Source organism: Pyxicephalus adspersus, chromosome 7 (assembly GCF_032062135.1).
Source record: "Pyxicephalus adspersus chromosome 7, UCB_Pads_2.0, whole genome shotgun sequence".
Lineage (NCBI taxonomy): Eukaryota > Metazoa > Chordata > Amphibia > Anura > Pyxicephalidae > Pyxicephalus > Pyxicephalus adspersus.
This window is the reverse complement of record NC_092864.1, coordinates 3,132,645-3,154,866: the sequence shown is the minus strand read 5'-3', so window position 1 is coordinate 3,154,866 and position 22,222 is coordinate 3,132,645. Positions and strand designations below refer to the sequence as shown.

The window sequence follows — 22,222 nt, the reverse complement described above, 5'->3', positions numbered from 1 at the left end:
CTGCCACCATCAGCACCAACACTACAGCCACCATCACCACTGCCACCATCAGCACCAACACAACAGCCACAACAACCGCTGCCACCATCAGACCATATTTTACATACAGGACATTCATAAAAAAACATTGATTGTATTTCATTACTTGGAATCTAAAGTGCACTGAAATTAATGACACTGTTCTGCTTTCAGATGGGGTCTCTGATCTGACATTTTCTGTACTGTTCTCTTTCAACAGTCCTATCCTAACACAGAAATATCAGGTGTATTTGGGCCTGTACAGGCTGGGTGTGAATAGCCCTCATACAATTGTTTTCAATGTACAAACTATCATAACGCATGCCAATTTCGTAAATGCTGAGGGCCCTGGTGACATCGCTCTGGTGCATCTAGCCACAATTGTCAACTATACTCAATACATCATGCCAATCTGTCTGCCATCTTCCTCTTCCACCTTCCCTAGTGGCATGGAGTGCTGGGTGACTGGCTGGGGTGATACATCTTCTGGAGGTAAGATATGTAAATGACAATGATATATATAAGAAACTTGCATTTTCCATACAACTGCTGCTGTGGGATCTGATGGTAGCCGTTCATAAGAAGAAATGCCCAGGTGGGATGGTCTTAACTACCTAAGTAGATAATCAGCACAACTGATCACTTATGTTTACTCAACAGGAACCTAGACAAGGTATTTGGGTAAATTCTGGCTAAAGGAGTGATTGGCAGCGTAGCACAAAGACTCCTATATAATATGAAACTTCAGGCAGTCAGCTTTTAATTAAGTTGTCATATAAACACACTTGTTACTGCTCAATTGCCAAAGCATGTGTGCTTTTGGCAAGCTAGACATTAAGAATGGAATAATTACCATTGGCTGCATTGGACTGCATTGAGAAGCAGTGCACAGTACACGAGCTCCAATACAAGAACCAGGCAGTTTGAGTCCCATGGCTTGTGTTTACAGCATAGCAATAGCTCTGACATCCCATAGTACATTGCATTCTGACATGCTATAATGCATAATAAAAAAGCTGCAGTGCATAGAAGTAATGGGAACGTTCTATGCAAATGGAAGGTCCACTTCTCTGCCAGTCCTTCCTAAGAAGAGTTATTTTTTAAGGCAGCGGTGGGCTGGCAAGAAAGTGTTTTTATCTTCATGGAATTTCCCTTTCCCATGCTTGCAATGCTTCCACAACTTTCATGAACACAAATGAGGGATACAATAAGTAAAAAATGCTTCTTAGAAATACACTATCCAAAACTAACCTTCACCCTTCCAGTGAGGAAAAGCCAAAAGGTAGTTGGATTTTTTTCTGACCAAGAATGAATTATAACCAAAAAAACAAAACAAAAAAAAATGAAATGAGTCTAATATTTATGTCATTTTGGCCATTTATTTGTGTTTGCAAGCTTTTATTGGCATTTGTGTGGCATTTCTCTTTGTGTTTCTTTACCAGGAAATGCACCTTCAAATGGCATTCTCCAGAAGGTCATGACTCCCCTAATAGACCCCAAAACATGTAAAGAAATGTATTACAGTGCGGGATATACTGTAAGCATCCAGGCTGAAAATATTTGTGCTGGCTACAAGAATGGGCAGAAGGATTCCTGCCAGGTGGGTGATGTCACATTCTAGTTTGGCTTGGTTCAGGCTTGGATTTCTGTATGGAAAAAAGAAGCATCAGCTACGCCTAGATCTGGTAAAAACATTGGTTTTAACTAAGAACGGGTAAAGAAAGTGTTGGATGCCTTTTTAGTAGTGGTTGGCCACGTTCAACTGGACGTCACATTATCCACGTCATTGTGTATCTAGTAGTAGTCGGTTACATTCAGTTGGATTTGTTCTTGTAAAGTTGACGATGTTTCTCAGCTTCTCCGAACTCCATCAATTCTGAAAAAGTTTCCCCAAACCGGTAGCTTCTCTAGAGCCAGTTTGGAGAAGTTGCTAAAACATCTTCAACATTACCAGACAAATTTCAGTTGAATGTGACCGTCCACTACTAGATACACAGTGACGTGAATAAGGAGAACCTTCACAGTCATGTTGGTTGTTTTTTTTTTAAGTTATTCCCTCTTTGCTCCCATTAGAGAGATTTCCCCTCACTGACACATAAAGCTTAAGAAATCATTGTAACAAATCTTTGGTAACAGACAACGTTCGGCAAGAGACACCTGGTTTGGTCATTAATTCATAAAGTTCCTATACAGTGGAAGTTTACCATCCATGTACTAAGTGCTCAGCTAGTTTTTGTAATTCCAAATTTCTTGATATTGTGAATGATAAGATGAAAATATTTATTGAATATTTCTAACACACAAACGGCACAGCTGATCATTTTGAATGTCTTTCAGGGTGATTCGGGAGGACCTCTGGTGTGTAAGGTCCAGGGTGTGTGGTACCAGGTTGGAATTGTGAGTTGGGGAATAGGCTGTGGAGACCCCAACCGTCCCGGGGTGTACACCTTGGTGACAGCCTACCAAAACTGGATCAGCACCTACCTGCAAGCAACATTCATGAATGTTAACAGCACTGTTTCTAAATCTGAAGGAAGTTCCATCTTCTACAGCTTTCCATACCATTGCTGGATGATCTTGGCATCAGCTGCACTTCTGTCCACATTCTTATAACTAGAAATTGCTACTGAAGCTGACCTAAACAATGAGGCTGAAGTAAAGAATGTTCACTTTGCATGTTATATGCAATCATATGCAAATGAAAAAAAATGGATTTGTGCTTACCCATAGGTGAATAAGGTGCAATAAACTTATAAAATAAACAGAAATAACTTTGCATAGTTTTTATTCTTTTTAGTAAATCAACCCCAATATCATCAATACTCAACATTAGAGAACTATTTTCTGTTTTACATCGAGAAGCTGTTCAAAGTGTATCTACGCCTAAGTACAAAAATATAATAAACTGCAACTTTCACTGGGGCCCTGAAGAGAGTGAGGGCCCCCAACCATTGCCCAGTCTGATCTACCAAATGACTAGTCGTGGCTCAAGGTTTGTCTTCTGCTTTCAAAAATAACTTTTGAAACTGGCGGAGCACATTCATTATTGTGCAACATGTGAGCCATAATTAGTCCTGGTTTTCAAATACGTTAATAATAGCAGCTCATTGTCTCTGATGCATTCCCTGTTCAATTAAGATGTTCTCCATAAATAACACGATAACACCTTGCATCTGATTGCTTGCACAATGTTACACTCATGCTCTTAAAACTCGGTCAGCAAGAAAAAAAAAACATCTATCAGTTATCAGGAAAGCAAAAGAAAACGTAAAAGGGGAATCCAGACTTCCACTGGGCTCCACCCAACAGTGGCCTCCACATGTTTGGTCTGCACAGAGGCACTCGGAAGGTCTCATCCATTAGATCTTTTGTTTACTATAAAGAGCAGCCCACAACATCTGAAATCAAAGTTCTTTTTTGACTTTTGTTTTGTGATCCACCATTGGCTGGGTGGAATCCCATCGGATGAGGGGGAGAGTTGATCAGCTAAACGGTTAGTGATCTGTGCTCACAAGGGTGCACCACAAAAATCTTCAGTTAAGACTTGGAAATCAATTTAGAAACTGATCAGTAGTGTTGGTGTTCGAATTTGGGTTGTCCTTATATTTGACCCGAATATGGCAGTTCGAATTCAGAGAGACCCGACTCGAAAAACACAGGATTGGACTTTGCAAATTCGTCCGTAAAAATGTGTTTAAAGGAGGCATTAATGTTAAAGTAATTTATTAAATGTGTTTGATTTGTGTAACTAACTTTTATTTTTTTACAAGTTATCCCACAATGACAGGACGATTCCCATGGCTGCACAGCTGTGGGAATCCTTCTGTCAATGTGAGATCCCCGGGCACTAGAGGTTAAATGAGGACAAGTCTCCCCATTCATCAACTCCAGTGCTCTGTGACTGGCTGAGGAAAGGTAAACTCTAATGACAGCTCAAGCATCATCAGGATTTTCCTTTCCCCAGCCAGTCACAGAGCACTAGAGGGGATGAATGAGGAGACTTGTCCCCATTTAACCTTTAGTGCCCGGGGATCACGTGGGACTCCTTTGTTCTTGGATAGTGAATCTCTATCCAAGAACACATACTATAGTTACACTATAGCAGTTCTACACAGTCAAGAAAATACCTTGAATCCCCCCCCCCCCATAGACTTTAATGGTGCTCAAATTCGGTGTTTGACCACTCGGAAAATATCGGGCTATTTGATTGAATAGTCGCAGAATCGAACACTGAGCTATTTTACCAAAACTACTGATCAGTATGTATTCCAAAATCTACAGTTACTACTGCCATTAACATTATTATCTCCAGCCATGAAAAGTGTATAAAGGCCCGCTGGTGAAATATAAGTTTGCTCTGATTTTACACAGTACAGTCTACCCATCAATCACCATCAGAGGCTCCATTATCTGTCCAAAACATTATACATACCAAACTTGTAAAATCACCCCGAGGCTTCCAGAAAAAACAATTAACACAAATCTACAGTTGTATTCAGAAAACAAAACAAAAAAGGCTACAGCTGACCTTTACCATGGCTGTCCAAATCCAGCCCTAAAGGGCCTTTTTTTGAAAAACCTTATTTGGTAAATTTATTGCTACCTGTAGGAGAAATACTACAAATGTATATGAATCCTAAAACCTGAGGTTTGGAATTGGGCTGCCCTGATCTATATTAACTGCACTGATTTTTACAACCATTAGTACATGTAACTAAGATGGCGGCATGGTGGTTCAGTGTCTAGCATTTTTGCAGCACTTATGCAGCACTGGGATCCCAAGTTTCTCATGAAGGTTGTATGCTCTTTACGTGTTTCCTCCAGTTTTCTTCCACATTCCACAATACATACGTGTAGGGTGAATAACCTTAGACTGTATTAATGACAAATGACCATGGTAGGGACATTGGATTGTGAGTCCTTCTGAGGGACAGTTAGTGAAATGAATATAAACTTTATAAAGACTTGTGTAATGTATCAACAGTATATAAATAGAAGATAAAGATGAGGGCAGCAACTGGAGCAGATCATGGCTGGGTGGGAAATGAGTAGACACAAGTATTTGGTAGCAAATCATAGCTATGCGGAGGAGATAGTGGGACCAGGTCATATGTGTAAACTGTAGACCCCCTTCTGACAGGCTCCGGTCGATCCGTCCTTACCACTAAACCCCAAAAAGAACATTTCTGGAATAAGCGTGTATCCCCTTACTTGGAAGATAATAAAACTCAAACCTATAAAATATATCAAAGAGTTGTGCATATCCACAGAACATTTCCCACTGCATCTATGTTTCAAATTGTAGAACACACTCCAGATGCAGTTAAACACCTTTGCTAACATGAGCAACAACCAAAACAGAAGAACCTAAACTCCAACATAGCGTAAAGAAGTCATAATTCGTCTAAGAGCTGAAAGATAGTCATCATTATTGCCGTCTCTGTACCACCTTATATGATCCATATACACCCTAAGTGAACAACAATCAACCTATAAAACGGTAACAATCAGTCAATTAGGTTTCTCATAAGAACACCTCAGTCACTGTCACTTACTGAGTAGTCTGAAACCAACCAACAGCAGACATCAATTGTGGGTCTCCCAATAATCCCCTAAGGAAGCCCTTTTGGACGAAACGCGTCGGGACCGTAAAACACACATTTTATTACACTACTGGATACTAGCATAGCAGAACTATGTTAAATGAGGACATAGCATAGTAGAACTATGTCTAGTACCTAGTTTATCACAATTTACCTGAATAAAGTGATTCTTTATTATATATTACTGTTTATATTTTATTAAATATATTAATATATATAATAATTTAATAAATATATATTAATATTAATAATAAATATATCTAATATATATTTTTATTACTTTTATATTACTATTACTTTTCAGGCTAAGCACACCATATTTCCTCTTATATATAGTAACTCTTTCGTTGGTGAAGAGTTTGCCTATGGGACCATTTCATATTTAGGTGGGAAGAGAAGAGACAGAGAAGAACTTGGCTGGATGGAGAGAAAAACGGTATCAGGAGCGGATCAAAGCAGATATGGAAAAAAAAAAACCATGGAGCATGTATAATGGTTGGGTGAGATAAATAGTTGGGAAAGCAGAGAGAGCAGATCATTGCAGAGTGTGAGGAGAGGAGAAGTTGACAATAAATTATAGCTGGGACATCAGAGAGAGAAGATTCTGGCTGGAAGGAAAGAAAGAAGAAAGTGGGAAGAGATTTGGCTTCATGGGGTGAGAGGAGGCAGAGACGCTAGCCATGGCTGGGTAGAGTGAACGGAGAATGTGGGAGAAAAGCATAGCCTGGAGGTAGGAAAGAGAGAAGAATAAACATCAGAAGATGAGGCAATGTTGATTGGGTTGGGACAGAGGAGAAAGGACCTGGCTGTATTAGGACAGAGGAATTACAAGAGAGAAGATGTGAGTAAATTGTTAGCACATCATGGCGTTTGTTGGGATATCAGAAGATGGACAGGAAATAAGGGAATTCCCTCATACAGACAGTTGTCACATCAACAATATCTTCACTGAAAGATTTCCCCTCTGGAGATCCCATCACTTTACATTCTATAAACAATGGTGACCGTAACAAACACAATGAGTAAATCTCTGGGTCATGGAAGAATGTTTGGCACTGAGAAATACCTAAGGTTGGGATAGACATATATAATTAAATCTGAAGATTGTGTTGTATTGAGACTATATTGTTTAATTATGAATTGTTGGAAAACGAATATTGTATGACACATTTTATGTTGGCTTGTTTATTTGTATGATTAAAATGAAAACTAATAAAGACATTGAAACAAGAATGTTTGGCTCTATGTATACTTTGAGCTCATCTTGCTGTCTCATCTGATTATCTGTTTCTGCCCATACACCAAGAACCCTGGAGGGAGCCCATAATCTGGTGGCATTACATGTCCCATGATTCCTCAGCATTGGGATCGTCTCAGGTTAAGATCTGTATGAGTGTGCAGAGGACGGGTTGGATGGGCAGACAATAAAATAATGATTTTGCTCATGTTACTTTGCGTGATGTATGTTGGAGTGGAGAAGTGACCGGTCACCATGATGCTATCCAGCAGGCACAGGTATTGGTCCCATAGACAAAATATAACACTCACTATGCTTCTAAATAATTACAAGGATATCCCAGGCATTACCACCTGCACACTGACATGCATTATGCTTCATTAGGGCAGCCCAATCAACTCAATGGTCTGTCCGTTGCACCACAATGCATCCAAAATCAAGCATACAGCGATGGAGGTGCATAGAGAATTTACATTGGGGTGCCATAAGGAGTGAAAAAGTGATTTCCACAACACACTAGTATAAATGAAAAAGACAAAATTGTTACAGGTACATTTTGCTAATACACTGATTTCTGCCCCAGCTGAATTTGGGAAGATTTTAGACTTCATTTTATTCTTTGTATTCAGAGCTCATCCAACATCTAATGGTCAAATGCAGGATGGTAGAACTGGTACTAAATATCAGCCAGCATATAAAGGGTTCATTGGGTGAGGTGGGGAAGGAAAAGTTCCTCTGCCTTGTGAATGGAGCTATTCTGGGATGATTGGGTGAGTGCAGCATTCAGGATGAACATGTTCCAATGTAGTGGCCATTATCAGGGGATTGGGGTACATTCCCTTATGTGGGTGAAATCTTCCACCACCTTTTTGTGATCCCTGATATGTAGACAAAACTCAGGCTAATGTACAATGTATTATTGCCTTTTTCTATCTGATTTTTAAATGTTTGCAAAAACTTTTATCCAGTGCCCATTTTGGGGTATTGATATGGTTCAATCCATTGGCAATATTGAATTATGTTTATTTTCGGTTACATTTTGATGATTGATGTCCACTAGACCTTTATAGCAAGCAAGACATTCATTTCTTTTGGTATAACCTTTCTCCTATTTCATAAACATTGCTACAGCAGCTTTGCTCCATTCTGAAGTTCTCTGGTTGAGCATTTTTGTATATTTGTATTAGTTTGTATTATCCATCTTATACAAATGCAAACTGTGGACATAAAATTGCTTCAAGCTTTCCCAAGGAAAACATAATGGTTCACCACATTACAACCCACCTGCATTCCTTTAACTATACCAGATACAAAAGTTCCTCCATTTGATGAATCATTGGATCTATGACCCTATTAGTCAAGGTGGGATCCGTGTTCAGAATTCAGAACAAAAGCTGGCAATTTCCTGTTCATACGTTACTGAAATACCTGAGCAAGCAATGTGAGCAAAGCTCAGTGTGTGCACAAGGTCCTTCATTCTCCATGACAGATGTCAAAGGGCCCTGGGTAGAGGAAGTGACCCATGCAGAAAGTACAAACTTAATGCAAAATCAAAGCTAGAGCTCTAAATTCAGCAAAGACCACACTCCTGATTGGAGGATTCCAGCTCTGACTCTGCAGGACTTTTATAAAGACGCCATATAGACTATGAGCATCCCTTAGGCAGCAAGTTATCCAGGAAAATGTTTTTCTACTCTGCTGAGCACAAACATTTTCTATATATATTTTCCTTACTATATTACTCAATATCCACCAAAGGTCACCAAATCTTTGCAAAATTAGCATTGTCATAATTCCTGTAATGGGAGTGGCTCAGCAGACCCACCTTCCACAGGCTGCTTATAGAAAACTATAGGAGGGGGCGGATACAAGACCAGTCTTCTTGCACAAGGAGAGAGAGCAGCGGTGACCGGTCTATATTACAGGAAGCTTCTTCACAGAGGCAAAGTGATACACTAGATTATCACACAGATGTGGAAGAAAACACAATTCACACCAAGATCTACAGATTAATACGCATTGATCCTAATTATAGACAATATGTGTTCATTCTAGATTTCAGCTTTAAAGTAAGTGGTGAACCCAACTCTTCCTAATAATGGAATATTACGGATTTCCTAGGTGTTCACATTATTTTGTCCACCCTCCACATTACTCCATTATTATGGACACTCAACATGTAGATGGGTCATTGATATGGCGCCCGATCCCCGAATTCCCTTCCCGTGATATCTCATGCGTGTTGTATTGTTGGCGGTTGTAGGACAGGTATTTTCACGTGCTGGGTAAAGTGATGCGTGTGGCATTTTTATCTTTTTACAAAAGACAGAGAAACTCTCATCCCGATCTTGTGACAATGCCGCGTTAGTCACGGAATACTCAGAAGATGTCCCTATATTTCTATTGTTTCATGTTTTCATTGTTCTCTGATCTGCCAATTAAAGGGCTCAGCACAATGAAACAATTAAAGTTGGCTCTTAAATCATTTCATTAGGAATGCTCTCTGAAATGTTCGGAATATTGCATAAGATAATTACATAGGAGAAGAGACCCATGTGCTCCATTGTTCTACTGGAATGGGTGGTGCGTGCACGTGGGGCGATGGGCCGGTTCAATGTAAATATTGTATAAGTTTACTCAGAAGTCTGCGGGTTATTACCTGCAGGTTTGTAAATTATTACAATGGAAAATCATTTCAAAGGTCTCTCCTCTCCTCCCGTGTCAAGGACTTGTTTGTGTTATCATGAAAATAAAATGTTGCCATTTCTTTTACATAAAATATATATTTTTAGCATGGGTAATCCTGCAGACAGTGAATTGTAGGAAAGCTAGGCAGAGTCTTTCAAAGATGCCAAGTATTGCTTAAAAAGAGAATTTGAGGAGGAGTCCTCCAGCAGGGCAGAGTATTTCAGGAGAGGAGAGTTATGGAGGAAGGAGCAGAGTCCCCCAGCAGAGCAGAGTATTTCAGGAGAGGAGAGTTATAGAGGAAGGAGCAGAGTCCCCCAGCAGAGCAGAGTATTTCAGGAGAGGAGAGTTATAGAGGAAGGAGCAGAGTCCTCCAGCAGAGCAGAGTATTTCAGGAGTATAGAGGAAGGAGCAGAGTCCTCCAGCAGTGCAGAATATTTCAGGAAATGTTTGGTATGTTCTCTGTACATTTTAGACATTCAGTACTTTTATCTGAGTAACCCTTCTTCAGCAGATATTCAAGGTTCTAGTTAGGCGTTTTCCCTCGTCATTGCCGTCATTCTCCCACACTATAATCATGATACAGACACAGAGTACAATAGCTGCTCGTCACCCATTTTATGAGAGTAGCTGTTCATACATGTAGATCCGTGACCTTTTAAAACCTCCTTGGCAGATAACTCTACCCATAATTCCCTTGTATACATATCACCCATTCGGGCTCAGACGAGTACTGGGCGGCCCATAGGAAAAAATGGTAATGGTAAGAACGCTGTCTGGGTTGAGTTTGAGGCTGATCCCCTCGTGTCCTCACTGGTGAATGCAAAGTTAAATTATGGTTTATGATGTAGGGTTGGCTTTTCTCTATTTACTATTTCACTGCTTCACTGATCAACATTCACTACTCATGAAACACACGTATTATAAATGTGAATAAACACACCAATACTATTATTATGTGGTTTTCCATGATGTTCCTTTGATTTTTTTAGATGACTAGAGTAATTAATCCTATACTGAGAATTCTTCCCGCAGGTGATTAAATTCTAATTCTGGGGGCCCCTTTCATAGCATTCATATATACATGAGTGTTTGTATATTACTGGTTTCCAAGGGGCCCCATAACCCCAATCCCAAACCAAAATTAGTATTTATTAAAATGGTGTAAATAATTTTTGCTTTGTAATGTGTCATCTTTAAAACTTCTAGGTATTGATTACCTCTCACAGAGATATCATATTATATTCATACAGTGCTGACATATTACTCAATGCTTTACAAAGTCCATAGTCTAATTTGGGATCCTGGAAGAAACCAACACAGCATGGGCCGACAATACAAACTCCATGCAGATAGTGTTCTGGATGAAATTCATTCCGGGGACCCAGCTGCAAAGGTGATAGCCCCTAAGCCAACTCTTCCATTGTGCCACCATCTTGTTTTTCTCCTGTGTATATCCTGGAGTAGATTTATTTAGTTCTCTGCTGTGCTCAAATATGTCTAATACTTTTGTTGTATATTGTAACATAATGATTTGTTTGTTACTTCCCCAATGCAATCAATAAATCTGTCACATCCCTGTATATAAATCAAAAACTGCAATATAGGGACTTTTCAGACATATATTTTTTCAACATACACATATTTTTTTAAATCACTGTGAGCTATGATTACATCTTGATGCCTAGCGAGAATTATACAAACTACTGGTAGCTAATTGACTTTCCATTGGTTCCATATATCTTACACGGGTTGTTGTCACGTTTACTTTCCTCCCCGATGCCGCTCCGTGTGAGCCTCAGTGGTGTGCTGAAGAAATTGTTACGGGTAATGCACCAATAGAGGATTGCTTTTGTCTCATGGTTGTTTCCTGAGGAAGCGTATTGTTTGTCTGTGAAACGTGTTGAATAATCTTCCTTTGAGAACCAAGCAACTATTATCAGTTAATTGTAATGATTGTTTTTATATAGAACTTGAATTTTATCATGTAAATGTTTAAATATAAATTGGCATTTTAAAAAATGTATATTTAATATATTGTGAGATAACAGGAATGTGTTCATACAAACTTGTAAAGTATCCAAAAGATCCATATTAGGCAGCTATAATGCATTTATTTACTACTTTGTTGACAAATAGAAGCAATTATGATTTTTTTTGGTGAAATTTTGACTCAATTAATTTTTCTGCTCATCTGAAATGCTTGGGGGCAAGGTGACATCTTCATTAGTTTGAAGCACACAACAGATATTGGCCTTATAAAGGTATGTACACACTCAAGACAAATGACCTGGGAATAGGCTGAAGACCACATAAACTATGAAGGAGGATGCAGCGGGGTGTCTCCCACTTGTAATCCCCCTCCTCCTTCCATAGAACTACACAGAACTGTGTGTAGAACACTTGTTCATTCTACTATTACTAGAAACTATCAAAAAAATAATTTTCAGCAACAAAAATGTACTGCCTGTGTACAGCTTAAGGCAATAGAAAAGTCACACACAAATAGAACATAGAAGCATGTGAAACATGAAATATGTATTCAAATATATATTAAAGTCACTTTTTTTCCAGGTTTCTATAGGGTCAGAAAGAAGACAATTCAATTTGTCATCTCCAGTTCTAATCCTTGTGATTGACTAACTCCTTCTGAAGGGAAATGAGACAATAGCGGGTGTCTCAATATTTGTCACAAGCTGAAAATCTTACTTCTTTCCACGTGCCAAGTGCTAATCCATTGTTTGTAAATATCTTCTTGTAATGGATGTAAAATAAGTAAGGAAAACATCTATTCCTTGGGGCTCCAGAACCAGTCCATCCACATTTCCAGAAAAGGAGGCTGGTCCTACATCTCTATTGGGTCAGTGTGTCAGCAGATCCTGCAGCAAAAGTGCTGAGACATCATCATTCAGCTCCTCACCATAAAGTGAATGTGTTCTTCCCTCATCTGTTTCTTCATTATATAAAAAGATTGTTTCATTGTCCTCCAATTTCTCACAACATCAAGGTCTTCATAACCCATCACCATATAGAATCTACTGGATTCTCCACTAGCACCTCACCATACAGATAACTTCCTCCACCCTGCTTTGGTTCACCTTTTAAAAAGATTGCTCTAACTCCTCACTAAAGAGAACTTGTTCCATCCTCATCCAATTCTTCACCTTATAAAGTGCTGGCTTTATCCTTATCCCTTTTAAGAAGTAATTTACCAAGTAAAGCAGCAATGGAGATTACCACTTACCTCCTATATATGTCAGGTAAGTTCATAACCAGCTTCAATATACTTCAGTTAATCAGTAAATTGTATCACATTCCGCTTTCTAATTTCTCCATTTCTTGCCTATGTATATCTGGAATAGAAAGGCAGAGGATAGATCTGATCCGTGGTATTCTTGTAATTAAATGATTTGGCTATGTTGATAGCAATGGAAAGAGCTGAAGGAGAAGGGTAATGTTGGGGTGAGAGCAGGGGGCAACCATGAATTATTCCCTCCTTCTCTTTCCACAAATTGCTAGATCCCAGTGCATTTATTGGGATGGATGAAGACTTGTTGGTAGAACGCTGAATCTTTTTGTAAATCCTAAATTGATGAGCTTTGGGAAGTCCTCAGAACATCAGAAATGAGCACAATAGAAAAAAGGGGAGCACCACAGATGTACCTAGAAATCCAGCCACTTTATATTGGTCGCAATGATACTACAAAATATCCAACATGGTACAGGAGTGACATTACTTCCTCATCAAGGATAACAAAATACATAATGCTTTTATTAATAATATATCGTACCTTAACATTACCATATTATTGATATAGGGGGGTATATTTTTCTGGCCCTGATAAAGGGGGTCTGTGAAGCTCCAAAGTGTATTGGATAGTTTCTGATATGACTTTAGAGTAGCTTCCAAGTACATCATCCTTAGGAGTGCACAGAAGGAAATTACCCTGGGGCATCTGAAGTCCATACTGATAGCTATTATGAATAGGGTACAGCATGGTTACCCCCTTCTATCTAGTTTTTGAATCTTACAGGTTCTCCCCTGTTTTAGTGCCAACCATTTAAGATGAGGCTTTCTCTTTAACATGCGTGTCCTTTTACTTTCTGTTGTGTATCTGGGCAAGGAAGTGAATCCCCCCAGTGGGACAACCCCGAAAACCTAACAAAGTTCAATAGTCCTACTAAATTGTATGCTCTTCGGGGCAGGGTCCTCTCCTCCTGTATCATTGTCTGTATTAGTCTGTCATTTGCAATCCCTATTTAATTGTACATTGTATATAAATCCTGTTTATTATTAATAATATTAGTGTATATTAGAGTAGTATTTTATATAATGGTTTACATATCCCATAGTCATGTCATAAGGTGCAGCAGAGTGCTAGCCAATGGGCTGTCTAATAGATGTCCTATAAACCATCATAGTGTTACTTACATCCACCCGTATAAAGGAGCTCTCAGTCCAGGTTCACACTGATATTTCTGATCATCTGTTAGCTTTGCATTGAGAGATATATAGACAATACATGAACCAACATGCCAGAGGTTTATGTATATCTCAGACACACATTACTCACAAGGAGGGAGGGACACATCTCTATAAATGTATTTTATTATCCTGAATAACAAAAAGAAAGCAGTTTGTGCTATTAGTTCACACAAATGTGAACATTCCTGCACTCCACACAGCCAGATTATTGGTAGACAGGACTCCAAATACTATATGTGAATGTACACTGGTCCTGGTCCAAGGGACATTCACCTTAATTAGTGCAGGGACTAATGGGGCCGACTCAGGGTTCTCTGTACGGCACTCCGGTGTAAGATGTATAACAATAGTGTGTGACTGTGGGGGGACATTAGAGTGTCAGCTCCTCTGTACAAAGACTGATTGGCCTGGCTCAGTGTTCTCTGTACAACACTGCAGTATATGTCAGAGCTTTATAAATGTATAACATCATATCATTATGATGCAAAGTTTTGTATTTATTGTTTGATTTATATTTTACAGTTTTACTATTTCCTGTCCTCTTTGATGTCTCGGCACAAAATTCCCCAGTTTGTGGATCTCCATTGATTTCCAGTCGCGTAGTAGGTGGTTCAGATGCTACAGAGGGGGCATGGCCATGGCAGGTCAGCCTGTGGTTTAATTCACGTGCTATCTGTGGAGGGTCCCTCATCTCCAATCGATGGGTGTTGTCTGCTGCCCACTGCGTTCAATTGTGAGACTTTCTGCTTTTATATATATATATATATATATATATATATATATGTGTGTGTGTGTGTATGTCATTACATTTGTACCTTCCTGTAATGAACACTAGGTGGCCCCAGTTCCCAGTTATGTATTTACCAGTTTGTGTGAAGCCCTTCTTGACCCTTTTAAAATTGGGGAACCCTTGAAATAACTTTCAGGTCTTCAGGGATCCCCTTCTACATTTCCTATATCTACAAGGATCCCCTTCTATAATTCCTATATCTACAGATCACAATATTTTAGTGTGGTGGTCAGCGGGAGGAATTCCTCTTACATTGCTGGCCATTGGGAAGTATGTCACCCTTACAGATAGACAAAACTATTACTTGTGTCAGTTGAACTGCTCATTGCTTACGAAACCCCTAGTGACCTCTCCGAGAACCCTGGTTGAGAAACACTGGTATAGGACTTGGCTGGAGCCATATTTTGGTATTTAGTGCTTGGTGCAGCACTCGACTCCATATAATACAATATAACATGATCAATGTCTGTCTGCTTTTCAGTTCACCAACGCCTTCCCATTACACCGTATATCTGGGGGTCTACAAACTGGACATCTCCCATCCCAACCAAGTGGCGGTGAAGGTGGACAAGATTGTGGCTAATTCGCAGTTTGATGGTGTTGGGGGCAGCGGTGACATCTCTCTACTGCGGATGGCAAGGGCAGTCACTTTCACCCAGTACATCCAACCCATCTGCATCCCATCTCCCTCCATGGTCTTCTCTCCAGGCATGAATTGTTGGGTAACCGGCTGGGGAGAAACTCAGTATGGAGGTAAATCTTCTCAGATGATGATCTTGTGTATGGATGTATGCAGCCAAACTAGAGCCAGCATAGGACTCTGTCTGTGGTCTGATTTGTGATGGTGCAATGAATGGCTCTTTAACTCAATCATTTATTTAGTATTTTTTCTTTGCGCCACCTAGTGGATTTTCCCATGATAAGCTGGTAATCTTTTCTAGACTTTCCCTTTGTTCACATAGCTCAGTAGCTCAAGATGAAGAAGTAGGAAAAGAATAACTCTACCGTCAAAAGGTTGCCTAGTTTGTGGTCAATTGGTCTCTTCAAGCCATAAAAAATAGAAATTAAAAAAAATATTAATAATAAAACAATATTTAAAAGCCCAACTTCAGGTTGTGATACACCCCTCTCCCGCCATTCCTCAGATGTGTTTTATGATTTTTATATTTTTTTCTTTTTTACTTACCTTTTTCAATGACTTTAGGTCACTCACATGACTGACCTAGGTGGTTTATACTGACAACAATGTGGTCTCGTGAAATTCTAGCCATTTTCAGCACCAGCAGAGCTTTATGGTGTTGGAACCTCCCCCGCAGAGACCATGACATTTCTTATTTCAATCATTCAACCCCAAAGTCTAGGGACATCTAGTGGAGCAGGAGAAGTACTGCAAAGGGCAACTCCTCTGCTCAAGTTTTATTCCACGCAGGTTGGTAGAATGTTTAAAGAAATAAAAATGCAGACATTTGTTTTAAAAACATAAAATGACCTGAAAAATATTACAGTTTTATTCTCTAACCCACAGAGAGCTTCAGGAAAGGCTGAATTAACCACTCCATTGTGCTGGTAACTTGTTTGAGTTGCATAAAGCATTTGCTGTAGTAAATAGTGCAGTCAGCTGGACTACATAGGCCCTCCCCCTTGTTCAATTACATATTCCTCTCCATTCCACCTCAATAAAATATATTCATTTTTGCTAGCACTCTGTTGACCCCCTTAGGACCTAGGTATAGAGGAAACTAAAAATGTGAATGGGGGAAGTAGAGGGGATGTGCAAGCATCTGGCACACCCATAAGATCTCTTTAAAGCAGATGAGTTGGGCAGCACAAGCAGGGGAACGAGTCAGTATGAATTTACAGCTTTGTTATTCCTTAATAAAAAGGGAGAAAACTAAGACTTCCTGTTGCAGTTGTTGACCTTGAGACAAGTATCCGACTTCTGCCCACGCCCTAACTACAAATATTACCGTGCTTGGCGCTGGATCTGCTGTGCTCAGTGAAGCTGCATTTTACATATCTCCCTGATCCATTTACTTTAATTAGGTTAATCCCTCCTCACTCAGCCGTAATCTTCTGGTAAACCCCAAGGTCTAGATCTCTTCATCTTTTTTAATCAAGCAGCCACTGTCGGTGGTAATGGATTTGTTAATCATGGGTTGGCGTTGGACCAGGGGAAGTGCACCGGGCACGCTGCCACATATTGAGTGCTGAAACCTTCATGTCCTCTTGTACTTTGGTGTGAAGGATTAATGTCCCCATTGTAATATTTGTTTCTGCTCTTTCTAGTTAATTTGCCCTTTCCCAGGATTCTCCAGCAGGTCATGGTGCCACTGATCAGTCGAGAGTCATGTGAACAGATGTACCGCATCAATGCTGCATACAGTCCCTCTCAGCCCGTCATCAAAAGTGACCAGATCTGTGCCGGGTACCAGGCCGGGCGGAAAGACGCCTGTCTGGTGAGTGCAAAACCTACCCAACAGAAAACAACATAGGAAATGAATTTCTGTCAATGGTAATACATTATTTCTGATAGGAAGTCAGGGTAAATCTCTCTCCAAAAAAGAAGAGAGACTTTCCCCTCTTCATCCTATATTAGACAAAAAAATGTACGCATGACACTTTTAAAGTCTTGGTGGAACTCAATACCAAAATTCTCTTCTTCTAGGGAGACTCTGGAGGACCTCTCGTGTGCGAAGCAAATGGACTCTGGTATCAGGTTGGCATTGTAAGTTGGGGAGATGACTGCGCCCTTCCAAACAGGCCCGGCGTGTACACCCTGGTTTCCACCTACGAGTCATGGATCGAATACTACAAGAGCTTGCCATCCAGATCCTCCAACTTGTCCATCTCGGTGCTGCTCCTAGTGGTCTGCCTGATTCTCCACCAGTGACTTGGCCACTCCTTGGACTATATATGACTGTTTACAAGGTTCCTCTGGCTGCTAAAGGCTTCATGACCATCAAAATAACTCTGAGCCCATAAATGAGGCAAAAGCAATTTATTAAAGCCAATGAAGTCTTTGAATGAAGGCCTCCAAGGTCTAGGAGGGCTCTGCTGACTTCTATGAACAGAAACCTAATCTGTAGAATGCTACGATCCTGGGACTAAAGAATACCAATGATATTATTACCATTCTCTATGAAACTGAGCCAAATGTAAAGAGTATTTAAATATTCAGTATGCTAGCTTCTGGATGATGTGGAGTCTTAAAGGTCTTCTCCATCCTACGAGTGTTATCCATGCTTGGCTTCCAAGAGCTCCTTTAAGACTGAACAAATTCTATTTTGCAATTCTCGTTTGTTGAAAATTGTACATTGTATTTTTTCATTATTATATAATGTGTGTGGACAAGTATAGAGGAGGTCTGGGAGGGGTAGATGATTTCTTTGTAATCACACTTTAGTTCTTTTTGTTTTTAATGTCCTTTTTTTGGTCTGGCAAATAAATGTAACTTTTTAAATTTCATTTTGTTTTGGGATTTAATGAATTTAGTGCAGGTACACCAGGACCACCAAAAGTGCCCCAAAGCTGGGCAAATCTATAGCTTGGTTACAATATCTTCTCCCCATTGAGCTGACTCCTGCCGCAGATCCTCTTTCCTTTTTCTGTTTTGTTATGGTTTCAGTGTTTGTTTAGCTGTCCGCTGTCACAGAAAATCTTGTGTTGAGTGTTTTGAATTGTGCGTAATGTCCTACCATGTCTACAGCAAATAGAAACGGCGTGGTGCTTCAAGTGAGCAAAAACAAAGGCCAAAAATAATCTGTTAAATTTCTCTTTTTCATATACCTTTTCTTTCTAATTTTTTGCATTGATTGGCTTGCCTTTGTAGATTAAAACAAGTCTTTGGTATTGCTTGTAACTCCAATGGTCTGAACATATGAACTTCCACCCACTAGTATAGTACAATGGACAAGTTCATATTGGTGGGCCAATCTTTTCTACATGTATAATGGCAGGACATTGATAAAGCTCTGTTGTTTCCTTTTTATTCCTTCCTATTAGTTTTACATAAAGCTCTGTTTTATGGTAGAGAAATGAGTGAGGTCATTGGTGAGTCCCTCAGCCCCCCAAATTCAAGTTCCTTTACTTTTCCTTCAAATCCCTTCATGGTTCTTGTCCCACTTACCTTTTCTGATCTGATAGAAAAATATCCCCCCCCCCAGCCGTTTTCTTCCCTTCTCCAAAGGAATGGTATTCCTCGTCTTATTTAGCTTGCTCCTACTTTCTGTTCATTTTAAAGGGCCCTCAAAACCCATTTTTTCAAACTTTTCTAGCTCTTTGGGGCAGGGTCCTCCCCTCCTTCTGGGTCATTGTGTGAATCTGTCTCTCATTTGCAACCCTATTTAAAGTACAGCGCTGCGTAATATGTTGGTGCTATATAAATACTGTTTAATAGTAATATTAAAATAAAATAGAATAAATATAGAAAATGTAAATATATAAATAATAAATATATGAAGATATAGGGGATGTGCATTCTAAAGGGGTTGAATTTATAGTATTCCTGCTTATTTCACTAAAATAGGAAGGATAGGTGAGTTGAGTGCTTCTAGGTGTGGCACAGTTTGTGGTTGAAACCTCTCGAATTGTTGGTGGCACAGCAGCAGTGGAAGGGTCATGGCCGTGGCAAGTCAGTCTACGATATCAGGGAAGCCACATCTGTGGGGGGTCCCTGGTCAGCAGCACGTCCGTTCTTACAGCAGCTCACTGCTTTGAGTAGTAAGTTCCCGTCCTACACTAAACATATAGACAATGGGGGCAACACACGGAGCTTAGGGATTCATCGGAAGGAGGAGGACTTAGAACCTAAGTATTTATTTCTATGTATCATAATAACTTCTTTTTCCTCTTCAGCTCAAAGTCTCCTGCTGACTACCAAGTGACTGTTGGCTCTTATAATATTTCATTGAATAACCCAAATGAAGTCGTCTCCAACGTGCAAAAAATTATCATCAACTCCACATACAAAACTGTGGGATCTCCGGGCGACATCGCTCTGCTGATACTCCCCAACCCCATCACCTTCAGTAACTTCATCCAACCCATCTGCCTGCCCACAGCATCCATCAGCTTCTCCACTGGCATGGAATGCTGGGTAACTGGATGGGGCACTATTGCCTCTGGAGGTGAGACTTAGAGCCTGGCTAATGGTCACAAATATTAGTGTAAAGAGGACCAGCCATTGGATGCTGGGAAATCCGCCTCTTTTGTTGCTCCTTCCCTTTTCACAGTCTAGAACAGCCATGCTCAACCACGGCTCCATTGAACCTCCAAGGTTGCTTTGAGTTCTTTAACCTGTGGTTGATCGACTTCTGGTTTAATGATGCCGGCCACCTTGCAAAGCTAACTATAAGACTCTAGTTATTGTTTTTGCTGTCTGACCACCATTGTAAGGAAGTACAGACTGACCACCAACATAACAATCCTCCCCTGATCCCAATAAATTGGTTTTAACAGGGGTTCCCTAAAACCCAACAATTATTTCAAGGCAGGTCTAGAATACCGAAGCTGTAGCCAAAACTTCTCTTTTTGGTTGCATGTGGCTAAAGATCAGTGGTTTAGCTTTTGGCTGCAGGTTGAGGCCATCCTTAGTTAAAATGTTGGATTGGTTTTCAGAATAGTAAAGAACAATAATGTTTTATATATATCTGTTCTGCAGTGAACCTACCAGCCCCGAAGACCCTCCAGCAAGTGATGACCCCATTTATCAGCAGAGATACCTGTGACCGGTGGTACCATGTAAATTCAGGAATCAGCTATAGCACGTCCATAATTGCATCTGATCAGATCTGTGCTGGGTATATAAATGGACAGAAGGACTCATGCCAGGTGGGTGATCACAGCCTTACACGAATGGCGTATAGGTTGCATAGTTTACTTGACTATGCTTCTTCATGGGTGGTCAACACTCCAGGCTTCAATTGTAAATCAACCAATCAACCAACCTACAATTCTACTCAACACTTTAGGGTCATTTTAGAAGCAGTGAACCTGACATTCATCAATCTCCCATGTCCATATGATTCCGATGCCGATGATTGGTTCCCCACCAGAGAATGTTTGGGGGTCAGTCGGGGTCACTGATTTAGGATTGGACCCCGTGAATAACTGGGCATTGGGGGTAGTTGGTTACATTGAATGCCAAGCTTTAAACTGATCCCGCCTCATGGGATATCATATTCATTCTGAAAGCATGACAATGGACTATATCAAAGGCTAACACGCCATCTCTATATATTGCAATCCATCTGAAGTCTCCTGAAAGTTGTGCAGTCAGTACAATAAAAATGAATTTAATATGAATTGGTATCTTTCAGGGTGACTCTGGTGGACCTCTGGTATGTAAGGTATCTGGGATCTGGTACCAGGCGGGCGTTGTCAGCTGGGGAAGTGGATGTGCATTGCCATATCGACCGGGCGTCTACACCTATGTGCCTCTCCACCGCGCCTGGATTGTGGCTGGTGGAGTGTCAGCTCTTCTGCCCAGCATCCCCTTATTCATTCTCACTGTTATATTATTAATAAGTTAATTCCTCAGTGTTACAGCTGGGGGCTGGTTACCATTCCTGAACCTCGCTAACTGTCTGCTAGATATTACTTAAAATTATTATTGCAGAAATGTTTTTTTTTTTTTAAACAAAATCAGATAATATTTTTTTATGAACTTGTTAAATAAAACATTTTATTGTAAATCTGAGTAAATCATTACTGTTTGTTGAGCGTTTTTTATGACTGCGTTGAAAGGTGAGCTCGGAATGTTGTAAAGAGAACATTAAATATTTTTTATTACATTGTATCTTAGTATGTGTGTATATAAAAATAGAAAAACAAGAATGAAAAAGAATGTAAAGTGATATAATAACAATGTTAAGTAAATGATATGGAAAGAATACCTTGACCTAAGAACAAAACAATCTCATATTGCAGCTTAGCAATCCTTAGGTGTCTTCTGTTTTTCAAGTTAGCAACATTTTAGGTAACTACAAAAATACCCATTGGTCCTATCAGAAATGCAATCAAAATCGTCTTTTCATAAATTACTAATCGCCCCCCATTTAATGGAGATGTACAAAGACAGGGGTATCCAACAGGACAGACAGGGGTGTACCAAGTCCAGTCTGCCTCCATACAAAACATGGTGAATGAGCAACTAGAGACATTGCACTCTTCCAGGAGGGAGGGGATCCCTGTCAGTGGGATCATTGCACCCACTAGAGGAAGGAGGTGATCCCTGTCAGTGGGATCATTCCATTCATTACAGGAGCATTGCACTCTTTGCTGGAGGGGGGTGAGCCTTGTAAGTGGGATCATTGTACTCATTGAAGGAAGGAGGTGAGCCTTGTTAGTGGGATCATTGCACTCTCTGCAAGAAGGAGGTGAGCCTTGTTAGTGGGATCATTGTA

At 40.0% G+C, this 22,222-nt stretch overlaps 3 protein-coding genes across 3 annotated transcripts in view; all 3 read left to right on the top strand.

Annotated features, from left to right (window-relative positions):
• LOC140334687 (serine protease 33-like) overlaps positions 1–2,631 on the top strand; it is a 10,646-nt gene extending 8,015 nt beyond the window's left edge. Inside the window, exons 3-5 of the mRNA XM_072416927.1 lie at positions 239–510; positions 1,461–1,618; positions 2,356–2,631. Coding sequence (XP_072273028.1) covers positions 239–510; positions 1,461–1,618; positions 2,356–2,631 — 706 coding nt within the window. The remainder of the gene's footprint in view (positions 1–238; positions 511–1,460; positions 1,619–2,355) is intronic.
• A 9,818-nt stretch (positions 2,632–12,449) lies between these two features.
• LOC140334857 (serine protease 33-like) lies at positions 12,450–18,284 on the top strand. Its single transcript, XM_072417124.1, has 5 exons — positions 12,450–12,803; positions 14,552–14,762; positions 15,301–15,572; positions 17,106–17,275; positions 17,485–18,284. Exons 1-5 carry the CDS (start codon positions 12,770–12,772, stop codon positions 17,707–17,709), a joined length of 912 nt encoding a protein of 303 aa, XP_072273225.1. The 5' UTR covers positions 12,450–12,769; the 3' UTR covers positions 17,710–18,284.
• A 231-nt stretch (positions 18,285–18,515) lies between these two features.
• Positions 18,516–21,613, top strand: LOC140334685 (prostasin-like). Its single transcript, XM_072416926.1, has 5 exons — positions 18,516–18,551; positions 19,384–19,538; positions 19,674–19,945; positions 20,479–20,648; positions 21,137–21,613. Exons 1-5 carry the CDS (start codon positions 18,516–18,518, stop codon positions 21,347–21,349), a joined length of 846 nt encoding a protein of 281 aa, XP_072273027.1. The 3' UTR covers positions 21,350–21,613.
• Positions 21,614–22,222: the final 609 nt, after the last annotated feature.